The sequence below is a fragment of the Octodon degus genome, unplaced genomic scaffold, assembly GCF_000260255.1.
Source record: "Octodon degus isolate 3935 unplaced genomic scaffold, OctDeg1.0 scaffold00203, whole genome shotgun sequence".
Lineage (NCBI taxonomy): Eukaryota > Metazoa > Chordata > Mammalia > Rodentia > Octodontidae > Octodon > Octodon degus.
In genome coordinates, this window is record NW_004524779.1 from 1,050,914 (window position 1) to 1,076,576 (window position 25,663).

General features: G+C 42.8%; 2 protein-coding genes across 6 annotated transcripts in view; one reads left to right on the top strand and one right to left on the bottom strand.

Annotated features, from left to right (window-relative positions):
* Fbxo45 (F-box protein 45) overlaps window positions 1-4,819 on the bottom strand; it is a 37,953-nt gene extending 33,134 nt beyond the window's left edge. For both annotated transcript variants that reach the window (XR_002818804.1, XM_004644545.2), the window contains exon 1: window positions 4,340-4,819. Coding sequence is in view for 1 of the 2 variants with exons in the window: in XM_004644545.2 (XP_004644602.1) it covers window positions 4,340-4,648 (309 nt within the window). In the remaining variant the exon portion in view is untranslated. The remainder of the gene's footprint in view (window positions 1-4,339) is intronic.
* A 263-nt stretch (window positions 4,820-5,082) lies between these two features.
* Wdr53 (WD repeat domain 53) lies at window positions 5,083-23,955 on the top strand. Of its 4 annotated transcripts, none has more exons than XM_004644546.2 (3): window positions 5,083-5,139; window positions 9,201-9,696; window positions 23,335-23,955. In XM_004644546.2, the coding sequence occupies exons 2-3, from the start codon at window positions 9,214-9,216 to the stop codon at window positions 23,929-23,931; spliced, it is 1,080 nt and encodes a 359-aa protein (XP_004644603.2). In that variant the 5' UTR covers window positions 5,083-5,139; window positions 9,201-9,213; the 3' UTR covers window positions 23,932-23,955. The 4 variants fall into 4 exon arrangements, with proteins under 4 accessions (XP_004644603.2, XP_023560523.1, XP_023560522.1 ...); XM_023704755.1 differs by having other exon boundaries at window positions 9,201-9,267; XM_023704754.1 differs by lacking the exon at window positions 5,083-5,139 and having other exon boundaries at window positions 9,200-9,271; window positions 9,415-9,696.
* Window positions 23,956-25,663: the final 1,708 nt, after the last annotated feature.

The following is a 25,663-nucleotide window of genomic DNA, read 5'->3' on the forward strand; positions in this document are numbered from 1 at the left end:
TCAGGCCCTTGGGCTTGCCAGGGAAGTTTTTATTCTACTGAGCTATCTCCCCGGCCCCTTGTTTTTGTTTTTTGTTTTTTTTGGCAGAACCAGGGATTGAACTCAGACCCTTGTGCTTGCTAGGGAAGTGCTTATTCCACTGAGCCATCTCCCCGGCCCCTTGTTTTTGTTTTTTTAAGACAGGGTCTCCCTATACGGTTCTAGCTGGTTCTAAACTATGTAGCCTGCTGGGGAGATGGATCAGCAGCTTAAGTGCCTGCCTGGCAAGTGCAAAGTCCTGTGTTTGAGCCCTGGTACCCCCGCAAAATTATGGCTGGCCTCGAACTCATATGTAGTTGAAGCTGCTCTTGAACTCATGGCAAACCTGCCTCAGCCTCCTGAGTGTGGGGATTTTTTTTACTGGGAAATGAGAAATTATTTCCTTTTAGAAGTGATAGTAGGATGATTACATGTGTCCTTTTTTTTTTTAGAAACTAATTCTGAAAAATTCAGATGAAATGGAAAAATATCTCAGCTTTAAAACCTAGCTTTGGATCTAAGTCTAAACTTTAAGAGAATTAGATGACAAAAAATGTCTAGAACTAATGCCTTCAGTGACATGTAAAATATGAATGTATAAAAGAAAATTCCTAGGGCTTTGACTCTGGCTCAATAGTAGAGTATATTTAAGATACATGCCTAGGTTTGATCTACAGCAAAAAACACAATATATTTTTTCTTTTTTTTAGAAAGAAGAAAAGAGAGCTGGGGAGATGGCTCAGCAGTCTAAGTGTTCAATTTGACATAGCTTCTCTAGGGTCTATCTATTCCAGTTTATCTCAAACCAGCACTACCTTGCTCTCCATGCTCTCTATTCCTGTTCCTCATACTCATCACAATTCCTCCCAAAAGGCTCTTCTCTTCCCTCTTGGCTTTTTATCCTTATTCTTCAGGTTTCAGTTCATGTATAACCAACTTCCTATAAGAAAGTTTTCCCTAAGGCCGGCCAAATTGCTCAGTGGATTAAAGCACCTGCAAGCAGGTGCAGGCGCTGGGGATTTGATCCCCAGGCCTGCCCCGCCCCCCAGGTGCACTGAGATGGCAACTGAGACTGGGCTTGGTAACGTGCACCTGTAATCCCAGTTCTTGGGAGGCTGTAAGCAGGTGGATCACTACAAGTCCAATCTAGTAGTAAGACCCTGAACACCTTTAGACCCTTCCCTAAAAAATAAATAAATAAATAAATAAATAAATAAATAAATAAATAAAGTTTTCCCTAACCTCCCTACCTGGGTCAAATCCTCTACCACTGACACCATGTATCTCTCTTCCCAGCACTTTCCAGCTGCTGTCTCACTACACTGGAATTTAAAGTAAGGCATGTTTTTTATTCACCAGTACCTCTGCAAAACTGAGCATGGTGTCTCTGCTTTTGTCTTGTTCTGGCTAGAGTACTTTCTCTTCACAAATTGCTCAAAACTAGCATACGACTGCAATACCAGCACTCCAGCGTCCGAGGCAGGGGGATCACTTTAAGTTCAAGACCAGTGTGGGCTACACAGTGAATTCAAGGGCAGCCTAAATTACATACAGAGCCCTGTCTCAAACATGTTCAAATCTAATTCATCCTTAAAATTCAGCTCAATACAAACTCAACTTCAAACGTTTTGCAATTTTCCACTCATATTTTACCTTTCACTGAACTTCTAGTATACTTTTTTGTACCTCTAACAGTAAGAAGTAATGTGCACCATGCATTATGTTATGTCTACACATTTTTTACTCTTTTACTAAACTGGACTTCACTACTAGTCTGCCTCCTTTTAAATTAATCCTTTCATCACTAATTTTTTTTTTTAAAATGTATTTGGTACAGGGTCTCACTACGCAGCTTGGACTTGTAGTGATCCTGTTTTCAGCCTCCCCAGTGCTGGGATTACAGGCATGCACCACCATACCCAGTCTCGGTGGCCAGCTCAGTGCGCCCAGATGCAGGGCTGGTGTGACAAGTGGTGCAGGGAGAGAACCCTGGCCCCTGTGCTTGCCTAAGCAGGCACTTAGTCCACTGAGCTATGTCACTAAAATATTTTTTTTAATCCTATAACATGAGAATGAACCATGATTAGAAAAGCCTACAATAAATACTGCAGCAGAATAAGCAGCATATAGTACACCGTATAAAAATAAACAAAGCATTAAAAAATTAAGAAATTGAAACTATCTCTGGGGCAATATAAACCAAAGGGTAATAGGTGTCTCGGAGGGGAAGGAGGGCCAGGGAGGTAGCTCAGTGATGTAAGGAGGGGAACTGAGCAGGTGAGGGGACAAGGGCAAAGAGAAATTTCTGCTTTACATTATTTTGTTTCTGTTGAAATTTACCAAACACTGGCACATATCTATTACATGTTACATGAATCCTTCTTTCTTTCTTCCTTTCAATTTTTTTTGGTTGTTACAGGGTCTCACTACACAGGTTGGGACTCTTGGTGATCCTTCTGCTTTTAGCCTCCCCAGCACTGGGATTACAGTTGTTCACCACCACGCCTGGAGTCTGGCGGCTCAGCGTGTCCGTGGTGGGGCTGGTGCAGCATATGGTACCAGAGATTGAACCTCGATCCTCACACTTGCCTACATTTGCCTAAGCAGGTGCTTTAGTCCACTGAGCTATCTTGCCAGCCCCTGCATGAATCTTGACTCATGTGAGCATATCTATTACAAAATAAATTACAAGGCAACTTAAAATAAGCAAAACCAATAAACTTTACAGTGATTTTTTAATTTAAAAAAATAAAAACTTTGCCAGATGTGGTGGCATAGGCCTGTAATCCCAGCACTCCCAGGAGGTTGAGGCAGGAGGATCAGTGCAAGTTCAAAACCAGGCTGGGTTACAAAAGGAGTTCAAGGCCAGCTTGACCTGCATAGGAAGACCCTGTCTCAAGAAGACAATATATAAATAAATATTTTAAAATTAAAAAAAGAAAAACTTACTAAACCCATGCATTTATTAGGCAAAGGAGGAAAAAACTGCAATCTTCTGCAGTTACCTATGTAAATTCCTACTGGTACTATGCACAAATATTGTCCAAGTAAATGTTATTTCACTTAATTAAAAAACAATTTTTTGATAGTTGATATACTTGCTAGCAATGATTCTTTATACTTTTTCTTTCCCTGTTTTTTATTTTTTGGTTTTGGTGCATTTGTGTGTGTGTGTTACTGCGGACTGAACACAGGGTTTTTGTAGATCCCAAGCAGGTGCTATACCACTAATTGATAACCCCAGAGTTTATTTTATTGACACAGGGTCTCACTATTGAGACAGGCTAACCTCAAACTTTGATCCCCTTGCCTCAACTTCTCAAGTCATTGGTATTACTTGTCTTAATGTACAAAAGTACATTTTACACATATTTCACATGGAAAAAATTTACTTTTTGCTTTGACCCTCACCAGCATGTTTTCCTCTTTTTTATGCTTTGTTTACCACACAGCAGGTGAGACTATCCTGTGTCATGCATGCTTTTGGTGGTGGCTATACTGAAGAGTTGGTACCCCTAACCCAAGCCAGGAGGCCTGGAGAAAGGATCCTCTGAACCCTACCCACAACCTGTTACCTGGCATTTTTTTTATTTTGAATTATGAAGGTAGTAGAAATATGGACAAGAATCTGGAAAATAGCAAAATTGGAATCAGCACATTGGATGACAAATACAACAGAAGAGAAATATCATCAAGGTAAAATTATTAAAAAGTTAGCAAGGAAGTCGTCAATAATAGTAGCACAAGGCAGCATTACAGCAGTTATAGTGTGCCGATGGAAGGCAGTTTTATGAAAGCCTGTCTCTGAAAAGTTTTAGCAGGATGCTTCAGACCACGCTCTCTTGTAAGCCTGAAACATAGTAGAAGGAACTTGGGCGGAAATAGGTTTTCAAAAATGTGATAAAATCAGAGTTTAGAAAGGGCGAAGCGCACGTAAAAATCTCAGTAACTAAATCCACATTAAGGCAGCCGGGATGATGTAATGCAATAAAAGTCTATGTGGAGGCCGGGGAGGAAAACGTGAGAGTAGAGTATTAAAACGCCCAAGAGTCAGTGCTCGTCTTTAAAGAGAAAAGACTGTCGAAAGTAGACCGAGAGCTGGGAATCCGCGATGGGCAAACACCTAGTCTTTTTAAAAGTGGATCACGGAAGTGGAGTGGGTTAAGGAGCAGAACTTCTATTGAAAAGAAAGAGGATCCTATGGGGGGGGGGGGGAAGAGAGGACACAGACTAGTGGAAAGGCGGGATGGCAAGCCGAAGCGTCAGACCCAGAGACTTGCAAGAGACGCACTGAGCGCGGGCGGCGGCCGGGCTCCCTCACCTTGGCCTTGTAGCTGGGCAGGTTGCAGAGGATGTCCGTGCGCAGAGCCTCCTCGGCCAGGCTGCGGGCGCACAAGCTCCGCCACACCTCGCTGTTCTCGTCGCCGTGCAGGCAGCGGTACCAGTGCTTGCACACCAGCGCGCAGCTCCGTAGCTCCGACAGCTCCAGGTAGGAGAACACCAACTCCAGCACCCGGCTGGGCAGTCGGCCCCCGGGTCCCCCAGACGCCCCGGCCCCGGAGCCCGCGCCCGCACCGCCACAGCCCGCGCCACCCGAGGATGTCCCAGTCCCCGGGCCTGGCGCCGCCATCCTGTCACCAGCCGGCCCGAGGGCCGCCGCCGCCGTCGCCGCCGGCCCCCGCGCCCCGTCTCGGCTCGAAAGGAGGCCAAGCTTTGCCTCAAGCCCTAGGAAGCTCGCGCACCGCGCCTTTCAGAGCCAGCCGCCAACGCTCCACCACTCCCGCCCCTGCCCCGGGGCGTCCAAGGCGCGCCCCGCCTCACTGAGGGCAGACGCCCGGCCGCACCGGCGTCCTCAGCCCCTCCCCCGCAGCTCAGCACGGCCGCAGGAACCGCCCGCCTTTCCCGGCCTCGCGGCGGCGAGCCCTAGGCTCCGCCATGCGAGTTGAGGGCACGAAGCAAGGGCGCACGCCCAGCTCGCGGTCGGTTCCTCTCTGCCCCGGATGTGACCGTTAGTGGGCGGGGCCTCACGTCCCAAACTCGTTGGGATTGGGTATCGCTGGTGAGGTCATCATGAGGTGCCGAGGAGGCAATCGGGAAGTGCAGGTTTGAGGCTTTCCCTGGGTGAGTTTGAGCCTTCTAGAGCTTGTTGTTTTTGGTCGGGTGGTCTCGCGGCGGTTTCGCACAGAATTTCTCAGTGTTACTTTGTTTCCTGCTTCAGCCTCCAGTTTACCGCATGGAAGCTCTCTTTCTTTGGTGGTAAAAGACCTTGGCTGGGGCGCAGGTCTTGTGCAGGTCAGGCTCTCTTCTGAGTTTGAGTACTGTTCAGAACGTCTGTCCCGGAATGCGTTTAGACATTCTAGTGGCTACAAATGTATACACTCTACAGCCACCCCCCCCCCCCAAGTTTGGATAACCTCGAAGTTAACCACAATTAAATTTTGGGTAAAATTTAATATTCAGATTCATCGCTTAGTAGGCAGGTTAATTTTTACACCATTAAACATTCCAGCAGAATGACATGGAGGCTGTATTATAGATGGTTTCTTGAAAAGGAAAGACTTTCAGCATTATTTTCATACGACATTTATTGTACAGGGCCCCAAGAGTTTTCTGACATCCTTTAAAGAACAAATGACTGAGTTAATCTTTTCTTGAAAATAATTACATTAGGAAGAAAGCCTGCTAAAAATTTGCCTGACGGTCAACATTTATTTGATCCTTATGTGGCTAGAATAATAATGGCCATGGCGTGAACCAGGCACTGTACTAGGTTGCTTACATAGTGTGTGTGTGTGTGGTGCTTTGGATCGCAGGGCTTTGAACATGCTACGCAAGTGCTGTACCACTGAGCTGTATCGTCAGTTCCCTAAAGCCCCCTGGTTTTAATATAATTCTCCAGTAATTATTATAATGATAGGTTTTACAGACTAGCTTAGTAGTCAACTCCAGTATCTTGCAATCTTTATGTAGTAAGAAATCGTGCCTGAAACTTCCTGCTGTTAATCCATTTCTTATTCTCTTGTAAAATGAAACAGTGCCTACTGTTTCAACCCTTTGACATAATTAGGTACTTGTTTATTACTTACTTGTCCCTTCTTCCTCATTGTCTTTCACCAAGCTCAGGAACCCAGATTATTATTTCTTACCAATACCAGTGCTAGTTTTTCAACCATTTTGATCACTAGTAAGAGTCTCACATCAAGGCCAACTTTAAGAAACCCAAACCTATGAAGAAAGGTTGATTTACATCAAGCAAGGGTGACTATCAGGTCTTTCCTGAGACTTAAACCAAATTTTGTCTGGAAAAATAGTTATAGTTCTTTTAAATCTTCCAGGGAAGAGAAGGAGGTAAGGAACCACACAGAATGAATAGTTTTACAAGTACAGCAGTAGGGACTGGGGAGCTAGCTCAGTAAAATAAGTGCTTGCCTGGCAACCACAAGGGCCTGAGTTCAATCCCTGGTTCCGCAAATAAAATTTAAAAAATGAACAGTAGTGTTTGTCATCTACAGCTCCAGCACTGCAGAGGCTGACAAGAGATCACTTGAAACCAGTGTGGGCAATTTAGCAAAACTTAAAAACAGTGGAGATGTGACTGGAGAAGAGCACTGAAAGTAGAGCTTATTCAGTTACTGAAGATTGGACTTTTATCCTGACTCATTACAAGTTATGCAGAGCCTTGGAAGAATCTAATAATTTTGATGCTCCATCCCCCACGTAGCCCAGGTAGAATCTCACAGTCAGAAAGGATTACCTTTATCACTCCTTTCCTTTTTGTAAGTCTATTAGCTGCTTGCCAGCCCCTCTTCACCTTGTCCCCTTCCCTATGTTCAGTGCCCTCATTGTGTCCTCCTGCTGTTGAGGACAGCTACTGTGGTGCTCCACCCTTTCTAGAAATGCTCTCAGAATATTCTACCTTGCCCTCACCCACTCCATTATCTCATTAGGTGTTGGAAGGAATCTATTATCCACAATAGGATATGATTAATTGTTGTGCTTGCTACAACAATTAATCATGTGACCTCTTAGGCACATGCACAGGCAAAGCAGCTTGTTTACTTGATGCTGGATTCAGGAATGTGGGGATTCTGACACTTAACCTATGTCCGGTAGGCTCTCCTGTCCCCGTCATAGAAAAATAAGAAACAGTAGCTGCCAAGAACGTCTGATATATTGTTGGTTTTTTTTTTTTTTTCAAACATTGCTTTAATGGAATCCAGATTTCATTACATTTTTTTCTTCTACCACAGTAGTTTGCTTGACATATTTTGATGGTGTCTTTGGATATGTTTCAGATAATAACCAATAATTTTAATTTTATAGACTAAGCAAATGATTTTAGAGGCTCTAGTGGAATCCTTGATCAATATTAAGTATGATAAATATTGATTAATTAAAATTAAAAGTCTCAGAATTTATAGATTTTTGAAGGTTTTCTAACTTTTTTAAATTTTATTTGTTTATTTATTTTGTGTGTGTGTGGCCAGCTCAGCCCACCAGGGGGCGGGGCTGGCTGGCATGTGGTGCTGGGGATTGAACTGCAGTCCCTTTGCTTTGCTTAGCTTAGCTTGTTCTAAGTAGGTGCTTTAGACCACTGAGCCATCTCACCAGCCCCTTTCTAACTTTTTTGACATTGCTAAAAATTAGTCTTTGATATTTTTTCCTGACCAGGAAGGTGTTCAGTAAATATTGTCCATATCATTTAAAGATTAGAAGTTTATTTTTACTCTGGTGCATAGAGTTTAAGGTTGTGAAATGTTCTTGGGTCTTGTAGAATTAATACAGGTTACTTCATTTTCCACTATGGAAAATGTATAGGAACGGTATTGTTCATAGTAATTTCTTTAGTTATAAAATCCATTTATTGCCTGACTTCTCATACTTTGGAATAGAACTTAACCAAATTTACCCTTACAATTAAATTAAATATTTTTTTCCAGAAGAGAATTATCTAGGGGACAGATTATTTTGGGAAGAAGCCTGCTAATACTTCAGCCAGTCAATAATTTAAATCTCCTATAGATTTTTGATAGAGAAATAGAAGCTTTGTCTCATTCTTACTGAAACCCTGAACTCCCACTGGGAATCTGAAACCTGTATGCACACACATAAAAACAAACCTTGAAGATATATACAGATTGGGGCTGGTGAGATGGCTCAGTGGTCTAAAGCACCTACTTAGAACAAGCTAAGCTAAGCAAAGCACAGGGACTGCAGTTCAATCCCCCAGCACCACATGCCAGCCAGCCCCGCCCCCTGGTGGGCCGAGCTGCCCCCCCCCACATACATAAATAAAAAATTAAAAAAAAAAAAAGATATATACAGATTTCCTGACTTTAAAATGGATTCTTCTGCCAGGTGTGGTGGTGCATGCCTGTAATCCTAGCACTTGGGAGACTGAGACAGGAAGATTGCAGTGAAGTTAAGGCTAGCCTGTGCTACATAACGATACTCTCCCCCTTTTTTTTTTTAAGGTGGTTTTATATTGAGAATAGAAACTTATAGGCAGCTTGCCAGATTAAGGTGATTTGTTTGAAAACAATATTTGCAAATTTGTGTCTATATCATTAAATTCAAGTATCTTCTCTGAGAATGGTAAACTCAGGGAGTTTTTCCTTTGTAAGGTTTTCCTTGGCATGTCCGACAAGCACACCACAACCCAGTGTTCAGCTAGGCTTCTGTGGACTTGAATTTAGAATTTTTTCATTATTTTTGTTAAGGGTTTTTTAAATCAGATTTTTATTGGTACATTTTAGATACGCATAATGATCACATTCATCATAGAGAATTTATTTTCTTATTTTAATTTTTATTTTATTTTTTTGCAGAACCGGGGATTGAACTCAGGTCCTTGTGCTTGCCAGGGAAGCGCTTATTCTACTGAGCCATCTCCCCAGCCCCATCATAGAGAATTTATTATCTGTACGTGATATAACTTGATTTTTTTTCCCCCTTATTCCCCTACCCTCTCTTCACCCTCCTCCCCATTTACAAAATCTTTTCTTACTGAGGGGTTTTTTGGTACCAGGGATCGAACTCAGGGCCGTAGGCACTTAAGCCAATGAGCTATCTATGCAGCTCTCTTACTGAATTTTTTAAAAAATTTAAGTAAAATACTGTGTTACATTTGTCTCCTGCCAAGTTCTTGTCTAAAACATGATAGTTTTCCTTGACCTTTACAGAGTCCCCTGGGCCATGATGGCAGTCAAGTGGACTGGTGGACATTCTTCTCCCATCCTCTGCCTGAATGCAAGTAAAGATGGACTAGTGGCTTCTGGAGCAGTGGGTGGAGATCTTACAGTGTGGGGTGAGGATGGGACTGCAGTAGGACACATGAGGTTCCCAGACGCTGATGATGTGACCAGTGTTGTATTTTCCCACTCCTACCCCACCAAGCTCTACACTGCACATGGAGAAACCGTTAGCATCCTGGATGTCAGGGCCCTCAAAGGTTCCCTGGACCATTTTCATGTGAATGAAGAAGAAATCAATTGTCTTTCACTGAATGAAACTGAAAACTTCCTGGCTTCTGCTGATGACTCTGGGGCAATCAAAATTCTAGACTTGGAAAATAAGAAAGTTAGCAGATCCCTGAAGAGACATTCCAATATCTGTTCCTCTGTCGCTTTCCGACCTCAGAGGCCTCAGAGCCTGGTGTCATGTGGCCTGGATATGCAGGTGATGCTTTTGCAAAGAGTATTTGGGTAATTTCTGAATGGGATTTGCTATGCATCAAGTTTGTTTGATTTTGTTTGATTTTAAGGGGCCAGGGACATAGCTCAGTAGAATAAGCACTTGCCTGGTAAGCATAAGGGCCTGAGTTCAGTCCCTGGTTCTGCAAATAAAAAACAACCAAAAACCCTTTTAACAACACTGGAAATTGAACCCAGGGCCTTGTGCATGCTATGCATGTCCTCTAGCACTGAGTTACCTCCTTAGCCTCTGGACTCAAGTTATTTGCCAGGTTAACTATATTGCATTATCTATTCTCTGTTAATGTGTCTTATCCAGTTATGAGCCACAGGCTTGACTTCTATTTTGAATGCTAGTCTAACAAAATCCAATAGATTATATTCATAGAATATTCATTATTCTTTTAGTCTTCCTTTGACTGTCCTTTAAGATATTTCTAAAACTTTATAATTCACATATTTGATTCTAAACATCTGTTCAAACAGGAGAGTCCTGTGGGCACAGTTGATCCTACTCACTCTACAACTGTGTTTTTTCTTTTTTAATTTTAAGGTAGTGATTTTTTAAATTTATATTAAAGGTAGGAAAAACAGTTACTTTGCAAAGTGATTGTGGGTTAATTAAAAGTAGGAAAAGTATACTCTTCAGTAAGAGTGGGCTGGGGCCGGGGAGATGGCTCAGTGGAATAAGTGCTTGCCCCCGGCAAGCACAAGGGCCTGAGTTCAATCCATGGTTCCAGAAAAAAAAAAAAAAAAAAAAAAAAGAGTGGGCCACTGAAAGAGAGCTCACAGTGACCCCCAGATTACTAGCCACTGTCTTTTTTTTTTTTTTTTAATTTTTAAAAAATCCTTTTTTTAAATTTATTTGGTACAGGGTCTTGCTATGCAGCTCAGACTCAGTGATCCTCCTGTCTCAGCCTTCCCAATACTGGGATTACAGGCATGTGTCACCACGCCCAGTTTCAGTGGCTGGCTTGGCTTGGGGCTGGCATAGCATGTGGTACTGGGGATCAAACCCAGGACCTCTCATTTGCCAGGCAGGTGCTTAGGCCACTGAGCTATCTCCCCAGCCCCCACTATCTTTTTATATCTCCTACTGTCTCATAATCTGGGCTATCCTCTCAAAAACCTGCTTGATTCCATGCCAGTGAAATTGAACATAGCAGTCTCTGATTAGTACCGGGTGCAGGGCTTGGGCCCATGTGTCCTGGATCTCCATGATTTACAGGTCATACGGACTTGCTCAGACAGCTGGCCACTCCCTAATCTTGTGCCTCATTTCCCCAAGAGACATAAATCTCCACTCCACCATTCTTTATTGGTTGTTGAGGGTGTGGTGATCTTTATTCATAGCTACTTCTAGGCAAAAGGGACTGTAGGTCCTGCTTATGAGGGTTATGTGCTCTCCAACTACTTTGGGATGTTGTGGCCTACTGGTTGGGCTGAGAAAAATCCATGATGTCCAGAATCACAACTGTGTTATTTAAAAGTTGAAAGCCTCATCTTGTTTTTATTTTAAAATTTTGGAGTATATTAGTTAAAATACTGTGTCAAAATTGCCACATTGGATTTAAGGCTGAGTTTGGAAAATGACATCACATATTAGCCCCAAACTAGAGCAGGAGTGCCAGGAAAGTAGATAGATCTAGGGACCTCATTTTATAGGGGAATAAGGGATGCTTAATTCTTAGTTTTCTTGAGGTGTAAAAATGGAATATACTAGTTAAATAGCAGAAGTCACCTATAAGCAGATTTTGGATTAAGACTTTTATATCAGGGCCAGCAAGATAGCTCAGCAGACTAAGTACCTGCTTAGGCAAGCACAGGGACCAGGGATCGATCCCAGACACCATGTGCAACACCAGCCCCTTGCCAGTGCACACTGAACTGGCCACTGAGACCTGGTTTGTGAAAACGGGATCGCTACAAGTTCAACCAAATATATTTTTTTAAAAAATTTCAGATTGCTTGAAGCTTCCTATGTTGGGAAAGAGCACAGTCATGACTTCTCTTTGTTGAATACTTCATGCTTTGTACTACGTGTTATGTCAGCTGTAATTCTGATCAGATCCTTCTACATAGTTAAGAGTCCTTTTTGATAACTGAAGAAATAGTTGGGCGTGGTGGTGCACATTGGTAATCCTAGCGCTCAGGAGGCTGAGGCAGGAGGATTGCAATAAGTTCTGAACTACAGAACAAGACCCTGTATGAAACAAAAAAAAAGGAAGAAACAGATTCAGCTATCTGCATAGAATTCAGACCTGTCACTCTGATTTCAAGATCTTTTTTTCCCCTCTGTGACACCTGAGACATTCAGAATATCATCAATAATATACAAGTTTCTTAGTTTGGGAACAGGTGACTTCTAGAAAAAAGAAAAAGTGTGCCCAGAACCAATGTCCCCAGCTCTGTTCCTGTCAGCCATAATAGGTTTTGCCTTTTAACCATGGCCAGTGGTCTTCACTACTCCCTGCTCCACCAGGTATACCTCTTATCATCTAGGGATCCTTGAGGCTGTTTTGGTTGTCACAACAGTGCCCTCTCAAGTCACCAGCATTTAGTTAGTAGAAAACATTAGGGCCTAGCAGTGGATGTCCCAGAGTGCTGGGACAGTGCCAAATCACAAAATATTGTTCCACCAAAAATGTCTGTGGTAACTCTTACAGACACAGTGATCATACAACCTTTAAATTCCCTTCTTCTAGGCCTTGACCAGACCCTTCACAAACTTTCTGCATTTTTAACTCTGTGGTGGTGGTAAATCTGCATACATTGTGTAAGCAACACCTATATAGCCAGGTGAATATTGGGTGTATGAAGTGGACTATAGTGTCTATTGTTGTTGTTGTTATTATTATTATTATTATTATTATTATTATTATTATTGGTAGTACTGGGGATAGAACCCAGGACCTTCACACTTGAACCACATTCCCATTCCCAGGCCCCCTTGCCCTTTTTGGCATATGGTCTCACTCTATTTCAGGCTGGCCTTGAACTCTCTATGTAACCTGTACTAGCCTCAAACTCACAGCAGTCATTCTGCTTCAGCTTCCCAAGTGTGTTAGAATTACAGGCATGTACTACCATACCTGGTTTTATTTGTTTAATTTTTTAAATATAATTTTCTTTTTTTTTTTTTGAGACAGGGTCTCACTGTGTAATTCAGGCTTTCAGGCTGGCCTTGAACTCCTGGCAATCCTCCTGCTTCATCTTCCTGAGTTCTGGGATTTCAAGCCTGGGTCAATCATTTGAATACTGCTGCACTCTTCTGATGCAACACAGACCCCAAGGGGGGGGGGGGGTCTTTGAGGCCTTCCCTCGAGACTGCTGCTCTTCCTCCCTCCCAATACCAGGGATCCCAGGCCCTGCCCCCTACCAATTAGCCTCTCATAGATTTTTTTTTTTTTTGGCAGTACCAGGCTACCAGGGATTGAACTCAGGACCTTGTGCTTGCCAGGCAAGCACTTATTCTATTGAGCTATCTCCCCCGGCCCTAGCCTGCAACCTCAGTCCACATCTTACTTACTTTCCAAGCCCCACCCCAAGGCCTTCAAAGCCTCCACCCCTTGCCTAGCATCCCAGGACTGCTCTTTTGCCAAATGCCTGTCCCCAACACACCACAGGCTCCACCCTCTCAGAAAGGGCCCAGGGAGCCTGGCTGACCAGAATAACCATTCCTCACCATCATCAAATGTTTTTATATTTTTAATAATGTATTTATTTGGTACAGCTTGGACTCATAGTGATCATCCTGTCTCAGCCTTCACAGCACTAAGATTACACCTGGTTTCAGTGGCTGGCCCTGCTCGGGACTGGCACAACATGTGGTACTGGGGATCAAACCTGGGTCCTTGTGCTTGCCAGGCCTCAGAGCTATCTTCCCGTCCCTGGGCTCTTTAAAATGGAGTTTCTGTGTGGACAGAAATTTTTTCCTATGGGAATAATTTTGTTTTTGTTGAGACAGGGTCTCACTATGTAGTTGGCTACCTTTGAACTCACTATGTAGTCCAGTCTGGCCTCAAACTTATGGCGATCCTCTTGCCTCAGCTTCCTGAGAGCTTGGATTACAGGCATGCACCAACATGTCTGCCTTGTAAGAATAATTTTTTATTTTATTTATTTTATTTTTTTTTTTTAACATTTATTTAGTGTGTGTGTGTGTGGCCAGCTCAGCCCACCAGGGGGCGCGGCTGGCTGGCATGTGGTGCTGGGGGATTGAACCGCGGTCCCTGTGCTTTAGACAAGCTTGTTCCAAGTAGGTGCTTTAGACCACTGAGCCATCTCTCCAGCCCCAAGAATAATTTTTTAAAAGAGTCCCTTTGATGTGTTGTAGTCATCTCTGAACATCTGCTGGCTGGCTGTCTTCTTTCCCTCCCCTGCTCAGGATGTTAACTGCTTGAGAAATCAAGTATGAAACACCATGGAGTCTTCGATGATTCCACCAGCACAAAGAGTAGGCTGGTGGTGGTGCTCAGTGACAGAGCACTCAGTGACTAGCATGTACCAAGCCCAGGGTTTGATCCCCATCAGCCAGAAAAGATGCCCAAAGGGAACGTAGGAGCAATCTAGAATCCTCAGTACTTGGAAATAACTCCAGAATTGGTAAAATCTGGGATGACTTAACACTTTTTTTTTAGGAGTAGGAAAATTTGTTATGCAATAGAAACAGCTCTTGAGAGACAGGCTGTGTCCTGAATGAATTGCCAAGTCCACTTCTCTAAGAAAGATTTATGGAGCAAAATCATGAAGTGGGTACAAAGGGCCGGGGAGATGGCTTAGTGGAATAAGCGCTTCCCTGGCAAGTGCAAGGGCCTGAGTTCAATCCCTGGCTCCACCAAGGAAAAAAAAAAAAAAGGAATGGGTACAAAATGGGTCAGAACTATAATCAGTAAGTGTAGCCGCCTGGCTGAGTAGAAAGGGGGTAGTGATGACATCATTACCCTTGGTCCATGATGGCCAGGTCTTTTATTTATTTATTTATTTATTTATTTATTTTGTGTGTGTGTGGCATGTGGTGCTGGGGGATTGAACCTCGGTCCCTGTGCTTTGCTTGGCTTAGCTTGTTCTAAGTAGGTGCTTTAGACCACTGAGCCATCTCACCAGCCCCGATGGCCAGGTCTTATCTCTAGTAATAGCAGTCTTAGTGAGGATGGCTCACCCCTAATGAGATAATAGTTTATTTATACAGATAATCTCAAATGCATGATATTAATAATCTTAAACTTTCATTTATATCCCATAGAGAAGTATGTAAATCTGGCCAGATAAGACTTTAATCTTATTCAGATATGCCTCCCCAGGCTGGTTGCCTTTAATGTATCTACTTAAAGCAGCTGGTTGGGGCTTGGGAGATGGCTCAGTGGAATAAGCGCTTCCCTGGCAAGCGCAAGGGCCTGAGTTCAATCCCTGGTTCCCCACCCCACCCCAGAAAAAAAGCAGCTGGTTGTAGTACCCCCCCCCATGTATCCCTAACTCCAATTAGGGGAGAATGAGCATAGTTTCCAGCTGCTTCAAGCTGAGAAAGGTCAATGTAGGGAAGACTAGTCGGGAGTCTTCTCCAAAGAGCTAATCTAAGGGGCCGTGGCTAGAAGTTGTGTTGTAGTTTAGCAGTTATGAATTATCACAAGGTTTACCTAGTGCACCCAGGTAAAAGAAGAGTCTGGCATATTTGTTAATTCCATCTGCATGATCACTTAAGAGTTTGGCAGCCTTGGTTATAGTTGTTTTAGAAGTTGAATCCCTAATTGTTTTTTGTTTTGTTTTGTGATAGGGTCTCATGGTGTATTCCAGACAACCTTTTTTTTTTTTTTTTTTTTTTCAGAACCAGGGATTGAACTCAGGCCCCTGTGCTTGCCAGGCAAGCACTTATTCCACTAAGCCATCTTGCTAACCCCCCAGACTAGCCTTGAACTCATGGCAGTGCTCCTGCCTTAGCCTCCCAAACACTGCTTGGCATTACAGGTGTGCGCACACCCAGCACATTATTTTTTACTGATGAAAAACTCCCAATTATTGTACACAGATGACAATAGGCATTGCATTTGTAAAACCAGGCTCAACAGCGTTTTGATTGTCTGGCAACCTGGGTGGAAGCATGTCTTCAACTTACTTTATCTATAAGCCAACTTAAATTGTAAACAGATATTTTAACCTGCATAAACTGTTTGCCGTGGAAATTTTTAAAAACAAAGAAAAAAGTTGTTGTACTCAAACAAATTGAACAGACAGACGGACACAGCTATAGACCAAAGCACATATAAGACAATTGTTTATAAACCAGAGTGCAATCAGATGCATTTACCCGAGTCATATTACAATATAACCTTTTTACAGTTTTTAGCTTATAACTATAAATAGCCTAATCAGAGCTTTGTATAGGTCAATTAGCAGAGCTCTACAGTAATAAGAATCAGAAGGAATAAAAGTGTTTTACCCTTATGAAAGCAAATCAGTTTTTAAGAAGGGCTCTAGGCTGAAGGTTTTCTCTGCTTGAAATGCCTAGCTCTTATTGTCCCTTTGATAGTCCCAGCTGATAGCCCAAATTGCCCTTTTTTTTTTTAGCTACATGTAACTGTTCCCTCTAATGGCACAAACTGTTAAAAGGAATTTTAACATTTCTGGCGGGTGCACAGGCCAGGTTTGGGTGTAGGAAAGAATAAGCAGCACTCTTAGTTAAGTATGTATTCCAAACAGTGAGGGAAGAAGGCCAACCAGGGCTCCAGTCTGCCCTGCTGCACATGTCTACCTATGACAGTTTTTTTTTTCCCATCTCGCAAAGAAACAGGAGGAAGGAAAGCATCTGTATTCCTCCCACTCCGTGCCCAATCTAAGGCATCCCCGAGACTCAACCTTGTCTAGTGCCAGCAGTGGCAAGCTGGAGGTATGAGGAAGTGGCCAGAGCTGGTTAGCCCACTCTTACCATGCACCTGGGCCCCCCTCCTCACCTCCCTATGACCCTCAGACCATATTTAGCTACAGGCTTTCCTTGTTCAGAATTTTCCTCAGCATATATTTGACTTAGTCTATCTGGCCTGGTAAGATGTTCTGGAGATAAATGATGACAAGGGAGAAGCAGTCCTCTGGGGACTGAAACTGGTTATCTCTTAATACCTGTTTCTGTTAGCTGTTGAAGAATCTGTTACAAGTTAGCCAGTGAGGTGACATCTTTTAGCAAGGCATCTGTTTCTCTATTAAAGAGAAAAATCATTAATGGACAGTGTATCATGTACAAATTGCAGGAAGTGACTTAGGAAAATTTTTTAAAGGTCATGTCATGGGAGAGGACTTGTCCAAAAAAGTGAGGACTGGGCCAGGGATATAGTTCAGCGGCACAGTGCCTGCCTGGCAAGTGCAAGGTCCTGATTTTGATTCTCAGTAAAAAAAAAAAAAAAAGGTCAGCCAAATAGCTCAGTGGATTAAAGCGCCTGCAAGCAGGCACAGGGGCCAGGGGTTGGATCCTGGGGCTTGCTGTACTGCCCCATCCCCGGGGGATTCGCTGAAACAGCAATTGAGATGGGGCATGGTGGTACAAGCCTGTAATTCCAGCTCTTAGGAGGCTGTAAACAGGCAGATCACTACAGGTCTGATCTATTAGTGAGACCCTGAACACCCTATAGACCCTTCCCTAAAATAAAAAAAATAAAAAAAATAAAAAAAAAAAACCTGTCTCTTAATGCAAAGAAAGTCTGAACATAAGATATTCTATTTTCCCTCTTGAAGTACATCTCTTATGTACAAAATAATATGATCAATACTTCTCTCTGCATTCTGCTTCATCTGTAGGGTGTAGGCAGGCATACACAGGTACAAAAGAATATTAAACTTTTTTGCTCAATGCATTGGTGTCAAACACATTCTAGTACTTAAGAAGACATTCCAAAGGAGTAAGAGAATTCGATGCTGAGTTTCCCAAAAACAGCAAGGAAAAAAATAGGTGTCCCTTTTAATTCCTACTTGGTTTTTGTGTGCCCTCAAGGCAGCCCTAAGGTGACCTGCTCCAGAGTAGGTGGCTACTATCTGAGAATCACCAGAAGACAGGTCAGGCTGGACTATCTGCTTTTACTGAGATACCCTTTCCTTCTCTAGAAACTCCATTTCTTAACTGCAGTGTATTTCCAAAAGCCAGCACAAACTACAACTGTAATAGTCATGTTTAAAGAAAGAAGCATTGCTAGCAAAAGCAAATCATCATCAGGAGACCTGAACAACTGCTTTCCATTTTTTTGAGGTTGGGAGGCAGATTGAAAGTGGTTGGAGCACTTCCCAGTCTACAAAAGAGGTCACCTCTAGATAGGCAAGTAGTGACTTAGAAAAATCCTCCCCTGGGCCCTAGACCAAAGAAGTCACTGAGACCTGTTATCTGCCTAATCACCCAGGCAGTCTCCCTTAGCAAGGCAAGGCTACTCTTATTCAAAACCCACTCTACAATTTCTGTGGCACCACAAGCCTGTAATCCCAGCACTCAGGAGGGTGAGGAAGGAGGGTCATTGCAAGTTCGAGACCAGCCTGGGCTACTAAGTGAGCTCACAGCCAGCATAAACTGCACAGTAAGTCCCTGTCTAAAAAAATCATTTTCCCTATGGCACTGTCTCTTAATGTACTTATGAAACTTACAGGTTAAAACCTGTACTTTTTTTTTTTTCCTGTATTTAGGGAAGGGTTTATTGGGTGTTCAGGGTCTCACTATGTAGATCAGACTCGTAGTGATTTTGCTGTCTGCAGCCTTCCAAGTGCTGGGATTACAGGCTTGTGCCACCACTCACCATCTCAGCATGCCCCTGGGGTGGGGTCGGCATGGTAGGCCCAGGGATTGAACCCCCAGCCCCAGCATCTGCCTAAGCAGGTGCTTTAATCCACTGAGCTATTTGGCAAGCCCTAAAACCTGTATTTGTCTGGCTACTACAGCATACACATTAGCAAAAGTACTTCCCTCCCATACATACATAAATGATGAGAACTGATTTAGGTGGGAGGTACATCCCCAGCCCAGAGGGGCATGATTGTTTTTGTTTTTGTTTTTTGTACCAGAAATCAAACTCAGCGCCTGCCAGGCAGGTGTTTGTGCTGCTGAGCTATCTCCCTGGCCCATAGCAAATGCTCATTTTCTATGGGCTCAATTTGAAAGTTTTTTTTTTTGTTTTTTTTGTTTTTTTTTTTTCTGAACCAGGGATTGAACTCAGGACCTTGCGCTTGCCAGGGAAGTGCTTATTCCACTGAGCCATCATCCCAGCCCCAAAAGTTCTTAATTGTTAAGTAGGAGGGAAAGATTGAGGCATATCAGAACTAAAACCTTTTCAGAGTCTCTATGATCTTTACAAGAAACATACCTCAAAAAAAGGGGCAGGGGACAAAGTACAAAGTAACAAAAGAATCAGAGATGAGGGGCTGGAGAGATGGCTCAGTGGTCTAAAGCACCTACTTGAAACAAGCTTGGCAAAGCACAGGGACCTCGGTTCGATCCCCCAGCACCACATGCCAGCCAGCCCCGCCCCCTGGTGGGCTGAGCTGGCCACACACACACACAATAAATAAATGTAATAAATAAAAATAAATAAATATTAAAAAAAAAAAGAAGAATCAGAGATGAGATCAGAAAAAGAAAGTCTTAAAAAAGTCTTCTCTCACACACGTTGAGTTAGTGAAACTGCCCATGAGTCCTCACTGTCAGCCTGGAAAGTCAGAAATGAGGAATCTAAGAGCTAAGATTGCTTCCTCAGCAGTGGAAGCTCAGAAGGGAGAGGAAACTGAGGCAGGGCAGGTTTGATATTCCCTTCTATGAACATGGAGGGGGACCAGGCCAGAACGTATTAGTGAATCCTGTCCTTGCAGATTTAAGGTTGGCAGCCACACTGTCAAAAGTAAGTGGCTGGCCCAGGGAGATAACTCAGTAGAATAAGCACTTGCCTAGCAAGGGTCCTGAGTTCAATCCCTGGTACCAAAAAAAAAAAAAAAAAAAAAGTAAGTGGTTGAGGTGTCCTCAATTTATAAGAGATATTTGTATTTCATAAACTAGGTTTTATTTTTTAAAAAATTTACAACATTTTACAAATTCACATTTTGAGAACAACTTAAATATACCACCATTAACAAAAACCAAGACATTAAAAAAAACAAGCATAAATGGCTGGGCATGATGGTGCACCTAATCCTAGCACTTGTGAGGCTGAGGCAAGAGGATTGTATTAAGTTCAAGGCCAACCTGGGATAAATGGTGAATTCAGGAATAGCCTGAACTACACAGTGGGACCCTGTCTCAAAAAAAAAAAAAAAAAAAAAAAGCATAAGAGGCCAAGACAAACATCTGGTAAACAAGGATCACAGTTTCTTTCTTTCTTTTTTTTTCTGGTACCAGGGGTCAAACTCAGGACCTTGTGCTTGCTAGGCAGGTGCTTAAGCCACTGAGCTATCTCCCTAGCCCAAGAATCACAGTTTCTTATTACCTAATTGAGTCACAATCAATCCATGGGATGAGCATATAGCTCAGTGGCACAGTGCATGCCTGGCAAGCACAAGGTCCTGAATTCTATTCCCATTATCAAATGGGAAAAAAAAAGTATGATAGAATCCATGAGACAAAAGCAAACTCTTGCCTTCCAGTTATTTTGGTGGAACATCCAAAATGATCGATAGGGGCCGGGGAGTTAGCTCAGTAGAATAAGCGCTTGCCTGGCAAGTGCAAGGGCCTGAGTTCAATCCCCAGTTCTGAGGAAAAAAAAAAAAAGATTGATATAGGGAGGCTGGCCAGATAGCTCAGTGAACTAAAGCACCTGCTTAGCAGAGTGCAGTGGCCAGGGTTCAATCCCTGGTGTGTTGTGCTGGCCCCACCCCCCAGGCACGCTGAGACAGGGATTGAGACTGGGTATGGTAGTGCAGGACTGTAATCTCAGTACTCGGGAGGCTGAAAGCAGGAGGATCACTCCGAGTCTGATCTGTGTATTGAGACCCTGTAGACCCTGTACTATATACATTTAAAAAAAAAAAAAGATGTAGGGGAAAAAATATGTAATTCCTAGCCTGCTGGATGTCAGATAATGCCAAATTTGGTTCCCCAAAGTTGTAGATTTAATTCTAAGGAACAAATGGGGCTTGGGGCTTAAGAGTAAGAAAATTTACTGGGGAATACAACTAGCTCCTAAAAGACAAGAGGGTTTTGAATGAGTTGCCCAACTTAACACATTCAGAGGATTTAAACTAAAAAAAAAGTTTCAGCTGCTGAAAATATTTTGGTACAGTTTGTGTTTGAGTATCTTAAGAGAAAAATACAATGCTGGAATTCTAGGAGTCACAGGAGAAGTAACTGGGGGCTCCTGGCAATGCAGTGGGCCAGTAGGTTCTGGAATGTTGGTTTCCTGTCTTGTTAACAACAGTAGTGGAAAAAAAAAAAACAAACAAACCAGAATAAACTCTTGCCTGGCAAGCTCAAGGTCTTGAGTTCAATCCCCGGTACTGAAAAAAATTAAATAAATAAATAAAATAAAAAACCCAGCAGTGGTGATAATCTTAGTAATTCAGATCTGTGCTTTTGACTAAACAAGATCATGCTCATCCTAGTATCCATTAAAACTATGAGTTAATTCAAGGATGATACTGAATGATAGAATAAAGCTGTTTCCTTTCAGAGTATTCAGACTATTTTTCGTATCAAATCAGTTGAGATGTGAAAAGAAGCAGTGTGTTATAGTGTAGAGTCCATTTTCCTTTTTCTCTTTCTCCTTCCTTTCCTTTCTGCTTACCCCAATTTATCCACCCTAGGAGCGTAAACAGTCAGTTTAACAATTTTTTTTTTCATTTTAATTATTTTAACTATCATTTAACTCAGTCAAATAGGTCCAGGCTTGTGGTAGGGAACAACAACTAAAAACTAATTGTACCACTGAGATGTCATGTTAATTTGCAGACATGTTTGGGATTTCTGCTCTTTCCACAGTTGTGCTAGGCATTGGTAAAAGTAAATCAATTCTCAAGAAACAGAAAAACCAATAATATGTGTCAGTTCACATTAGGAACCAGATACAAGATGAAGTACCACCTAGCAGTCGGGAGGCTGAGTCAGGAGGACCACTGTGAGTTCGAGACCAGCCTGGGCTACAAAGTGAGCTCAGGGCCATCCTGAACTGCATCATGAGACCCTGTCTCAAAAAGACAACAAAATAGGGCCTGGGAGATGGCTCAGTGGAATAAGTGCCTGCCTGGCAAGCACAGGGTCTTGAGTTCAATCCCCAGTACCACAAAAAAAAAAAAAACTGAGTTCAATCCCTAAAAACACCTTAAAAAAAAAAAAAAAAAAATGGGAGGGGGGAGGAAAAGGGAAAGGAAAGGAGAAAGGATTCCAAATAATTTCAGTGGTACTAGAGATTTACTTTAGTTAAGACCTTTTACTTATAACCAGAATAGATTAAAATTAACAATTTCATAATCTTTTTTTTTTTTTTTTTTTTTTTTTTTAATACAGGGTCTACAGGTCTCACTACATAGATCAGACTTGTAGTTATTCTCCTGTTTTCACTTTACCAAGCACTGGGATTACAGGCACGTGCCACCAGGCCCAGTCTTAATTGCCTCAGGGCACCCTGGGGTTGGGGTCAGGAGGCTGCTGCTGCTGCTGCTGCTGCTGCTGCTACTGCTGCTGCTGCTGCTGCTGCTGCTGCTGCTGCGCTCTGCCTAAGCAGGCGCTCTTTTGTTTTAAAGAGACCAGGTCTTCTATGTTGTCCAGGCTGACCTCAAGTGCCTGGGTTCAAACACCCCTCCTCCCTCAGCCTCCTAAGTAGCTGAAACTACAAGCACACGTCAGTACACTTGCCATAACCTCTAGTTTTACTTGAAATGATGAGGATGGAAACACAGAGAAAGTGACAGCTGCTGAACAAGCATACATTAATGGGGTCTATTCATGATTATGTAGGACAGTGGTGGTGAGCCTATGGTACATAGGCCGCAGTGGGCAAACAAAGCCCCCTCTGTTGCACATGAGCCAAGTCACCCTGTTATCACCCCAGCAGCCAAACATTCAGGTTTAATTGCAGGGTTAGCACTTTGTGATAAATAAGTGGGTTGCAGTCTTAAAACGTTTGCCATCACTGATTTAGGATCTTGTTTTGTCTGTTGTGACTCCTATGTGCATTGATTTTAGCCTAGCTTTCGGTAGCATCCTACTGGCGTATGTGGTAGCATCTGCTTTTTTTGTTGAGGGGTATTTGAGTTTTTTTGTTTTGTTTTTGTTTGTTGACATAGGGTGTCACTATGTAGGTTTTTTTGGGGAGGATATTTTAAATATACATAGTAATTCACTATGTACTTTAGACTCGCCTTGAGCTATGTAGTCCAAGCTGGCTTTGATTTAGCCTTCCAGCCTGGCGCGGAGACCGCTGTGCTAGGTCGCCACCTTGATTTAGCCTTCCAAACATTGAGATTACAAGTATGTGCCACCATGCCTGGATCTCTGGTTTTTTTCCTTTATTTATTTATTTATTTATTTATTTATTTATTTTTTAATATACTGCTAGGAATGTATCCTACCAATCATTTTCAGACTAGTTTGATGATTTTATTAGAAGCTGAGTAAGCACTGTAGTTGAGCAAAAGGCTAGAACTCTGTGTGACTGCGACCTCATCTTATTTCAAGGTGATTCTGTGGAACCTGCAGAAGGCCCGGCCTCTCTGGATTGCTCATCTCCAGGAGGATGAGGCAGAAGACATGGAAGGCCCTCAGTCCCCCAGCCAGCTCTTAAATCCCGCCCTCGCCCACTCTGTCTCTGTGGCATCATGTGGCAACATTTTTAGTTGTGGCGCAGAAGACGGTAAGGTGCGAATCTTCAGGGTGACAGGAGTCAAGTGTGAACAAGCACTGGGATTTAAGGGCCACACTCTGGGCGTGGCCCAGGTCTGCTTTCTGCCAGAATCGTATTTGCTGCTCACTGGAGGGAATGATGCAAAGGTAATGCTGTGGGATGTGAGCGGGGCAGTTGAAAAAAACCAGAAGAGTCCTGTGAAACAGAGCCAGAGGAAGAAAACTAAGAGGGCAGCTAATGCCAAGCAGGCTGGGAACATTGACACCACAGCAGTGGATGGGGAGGAGCATAGCAAGGTGTCACCAAAGATGAGCATCGAGCACGGAGACAAGGTGAACTGGCTCATGGGTACAAAAATAAAGGGGCAGCAAAATATATTAGTAGCTGACCAAACTAGTTGTATAACTGTATATCCCTTAAATGAATTTTAAACCAAATAAAAACATTTGAAGAACTGTGGTGAGACTTAATGTTTAGTTTTTTAAAAATCTTGCCTCATTTAAAGTATCTCTAACATTCATGCCATTTCATTGTGTACAGCTTAAGGAATCTGAACAAAAGATGGTAATTGGATTATACTTCATGTAGTTACCATTAAAATGTGGAGAAAGAGAACAGCCAATTTACATGTATTTCTTTTTTTTTATTTTTTTAATGTATTTAGTGCAGCGTGTTCAGGATCTATAGTCTCACTACGTAGATCAGACTCGTAGTGATTCTCCTGTTTTCAGCCTCCCAAGTGCTGGGATTACAGTGTGCTCTAGGGGCAGGGCCTAGGGAATTGAACCCCCTAGTCCCTGTTTCTGCCTAAGCAGGTGCTTTAATCTACCGAGCTATCTGGCCAGCCCTCATGTATTTCATTTTTTTACTGCAAATCAATGAAACAGGCAATTTCCCGTACTTTATTAACAACAGGAATCAAGACCCAGAGCTGTAAAATAACTTGAGAATCCAGGAAAACTTTAGGCAATTAGTTACTTGCCTGAAAAGGACCTGGATTGTGTTGTTATGCCTCATGCTTGGGGACACCCACATCCTGACCCAAATGTGGTCACCACATTAGTTAGAGCTGGTGTTCTGGACCCATGATGTCATGAGGCACCTAAGCAGGTTGTAAGAGAGGAAATCTTGTTCTTGTTAAGCCCAGACACTTTACTCACAGTTACCTATTTCTGTCTGTTAAGAAAAGGATTCCAGGGTCAAGTCAATTTGGAATATTATGCAGCAGTTCAGGCCACGATGCTGGTAGAGTCAGGATAAACTGAAGCTATAAATAAGCAGCTTCTGACTAAGCAAAGGTACAAGGTAGGAAAGAGAAAAGCAGCAAGGTAGTAGAACAGGAGTGTCTTGTTTCAGCAAGGCCTGGCCTGCTGTATTTTCTGGATGTTCATTTAGCTTTTGCTCAGTTCCTACACTTAAATTCCAAGTTTAAAAAGGGAATGATTGTTTGTCTATTGTCTTTATTTGTGGGAAGCTCTTTTTAATAAGCCATGTTTTAGTCAGGACTCTTTTTTGTGTGGTTGGTTGATTTTTTTTTCTTTTTTTCTTTTTTTGGTACCAGCAATCAAACTCAGGACCCAGGCAAGTGCTTGTGCCACTGAGCTATCTCTCTGGCCCCTATTTTTTTTGGTTTGTTTGCTTGCTTCTTTCTTTGTTTGGTTAGTTTTTGGAGACAGGGTCTTGTGTAGTTCAGGATGGCCCTGAACTTACTACATAGCACATGCTGGCCTCAAACTTGGGGCAATTCTCCTGCCTTAGCCTCCTGAGTGCTGGGATTATGGGCATGTGCCACCACACCTGGAAAAATTTTATTGGTACACTTTGTTTTTGTGTTGTTGGAACCAGGAATTGAACTTAGGACCTTGTGCTTGCCAGGCAGGCACTGTGCCACCGAGCTATATCCCTGGCCCTTGGGAGAATCTTTTATTTATTTATTTATTTATTTATTTATTTATTTTGTGTGTGTGTATGGCCAGCTCAGCCCACCAGGGGGCGGGGCTGGCTGGCATGTGGTGCTGGGGGATTGAACCGCAGTCCCTGTGCTTTGCTTAGCTTGTTCTAAGTAGGTGCTTTAGACCACTGAGCCATCTCACCAGCCCCCTTGGGAGAATCTTTTGAAAAATTACCTGATTTTTAATTATTTAGTGCAAGAGCAGACAACCA

Coding starts and splice junctions, on each gene's coding strand:
- Wdr53 (XM_004644546.2), top strand. CDS start 9,214: ATGATGGCAGTCAAGTGGACTGGTGGACATTCTTCTCCCATCCTCTGC. Junction 9,697..23,334: donor CATGTGGCCTGGATATGCAG/GTGATGCTTTTG, acceptor TCTTATTTCAAG/GTGATTCTGTGGAACCTGCA.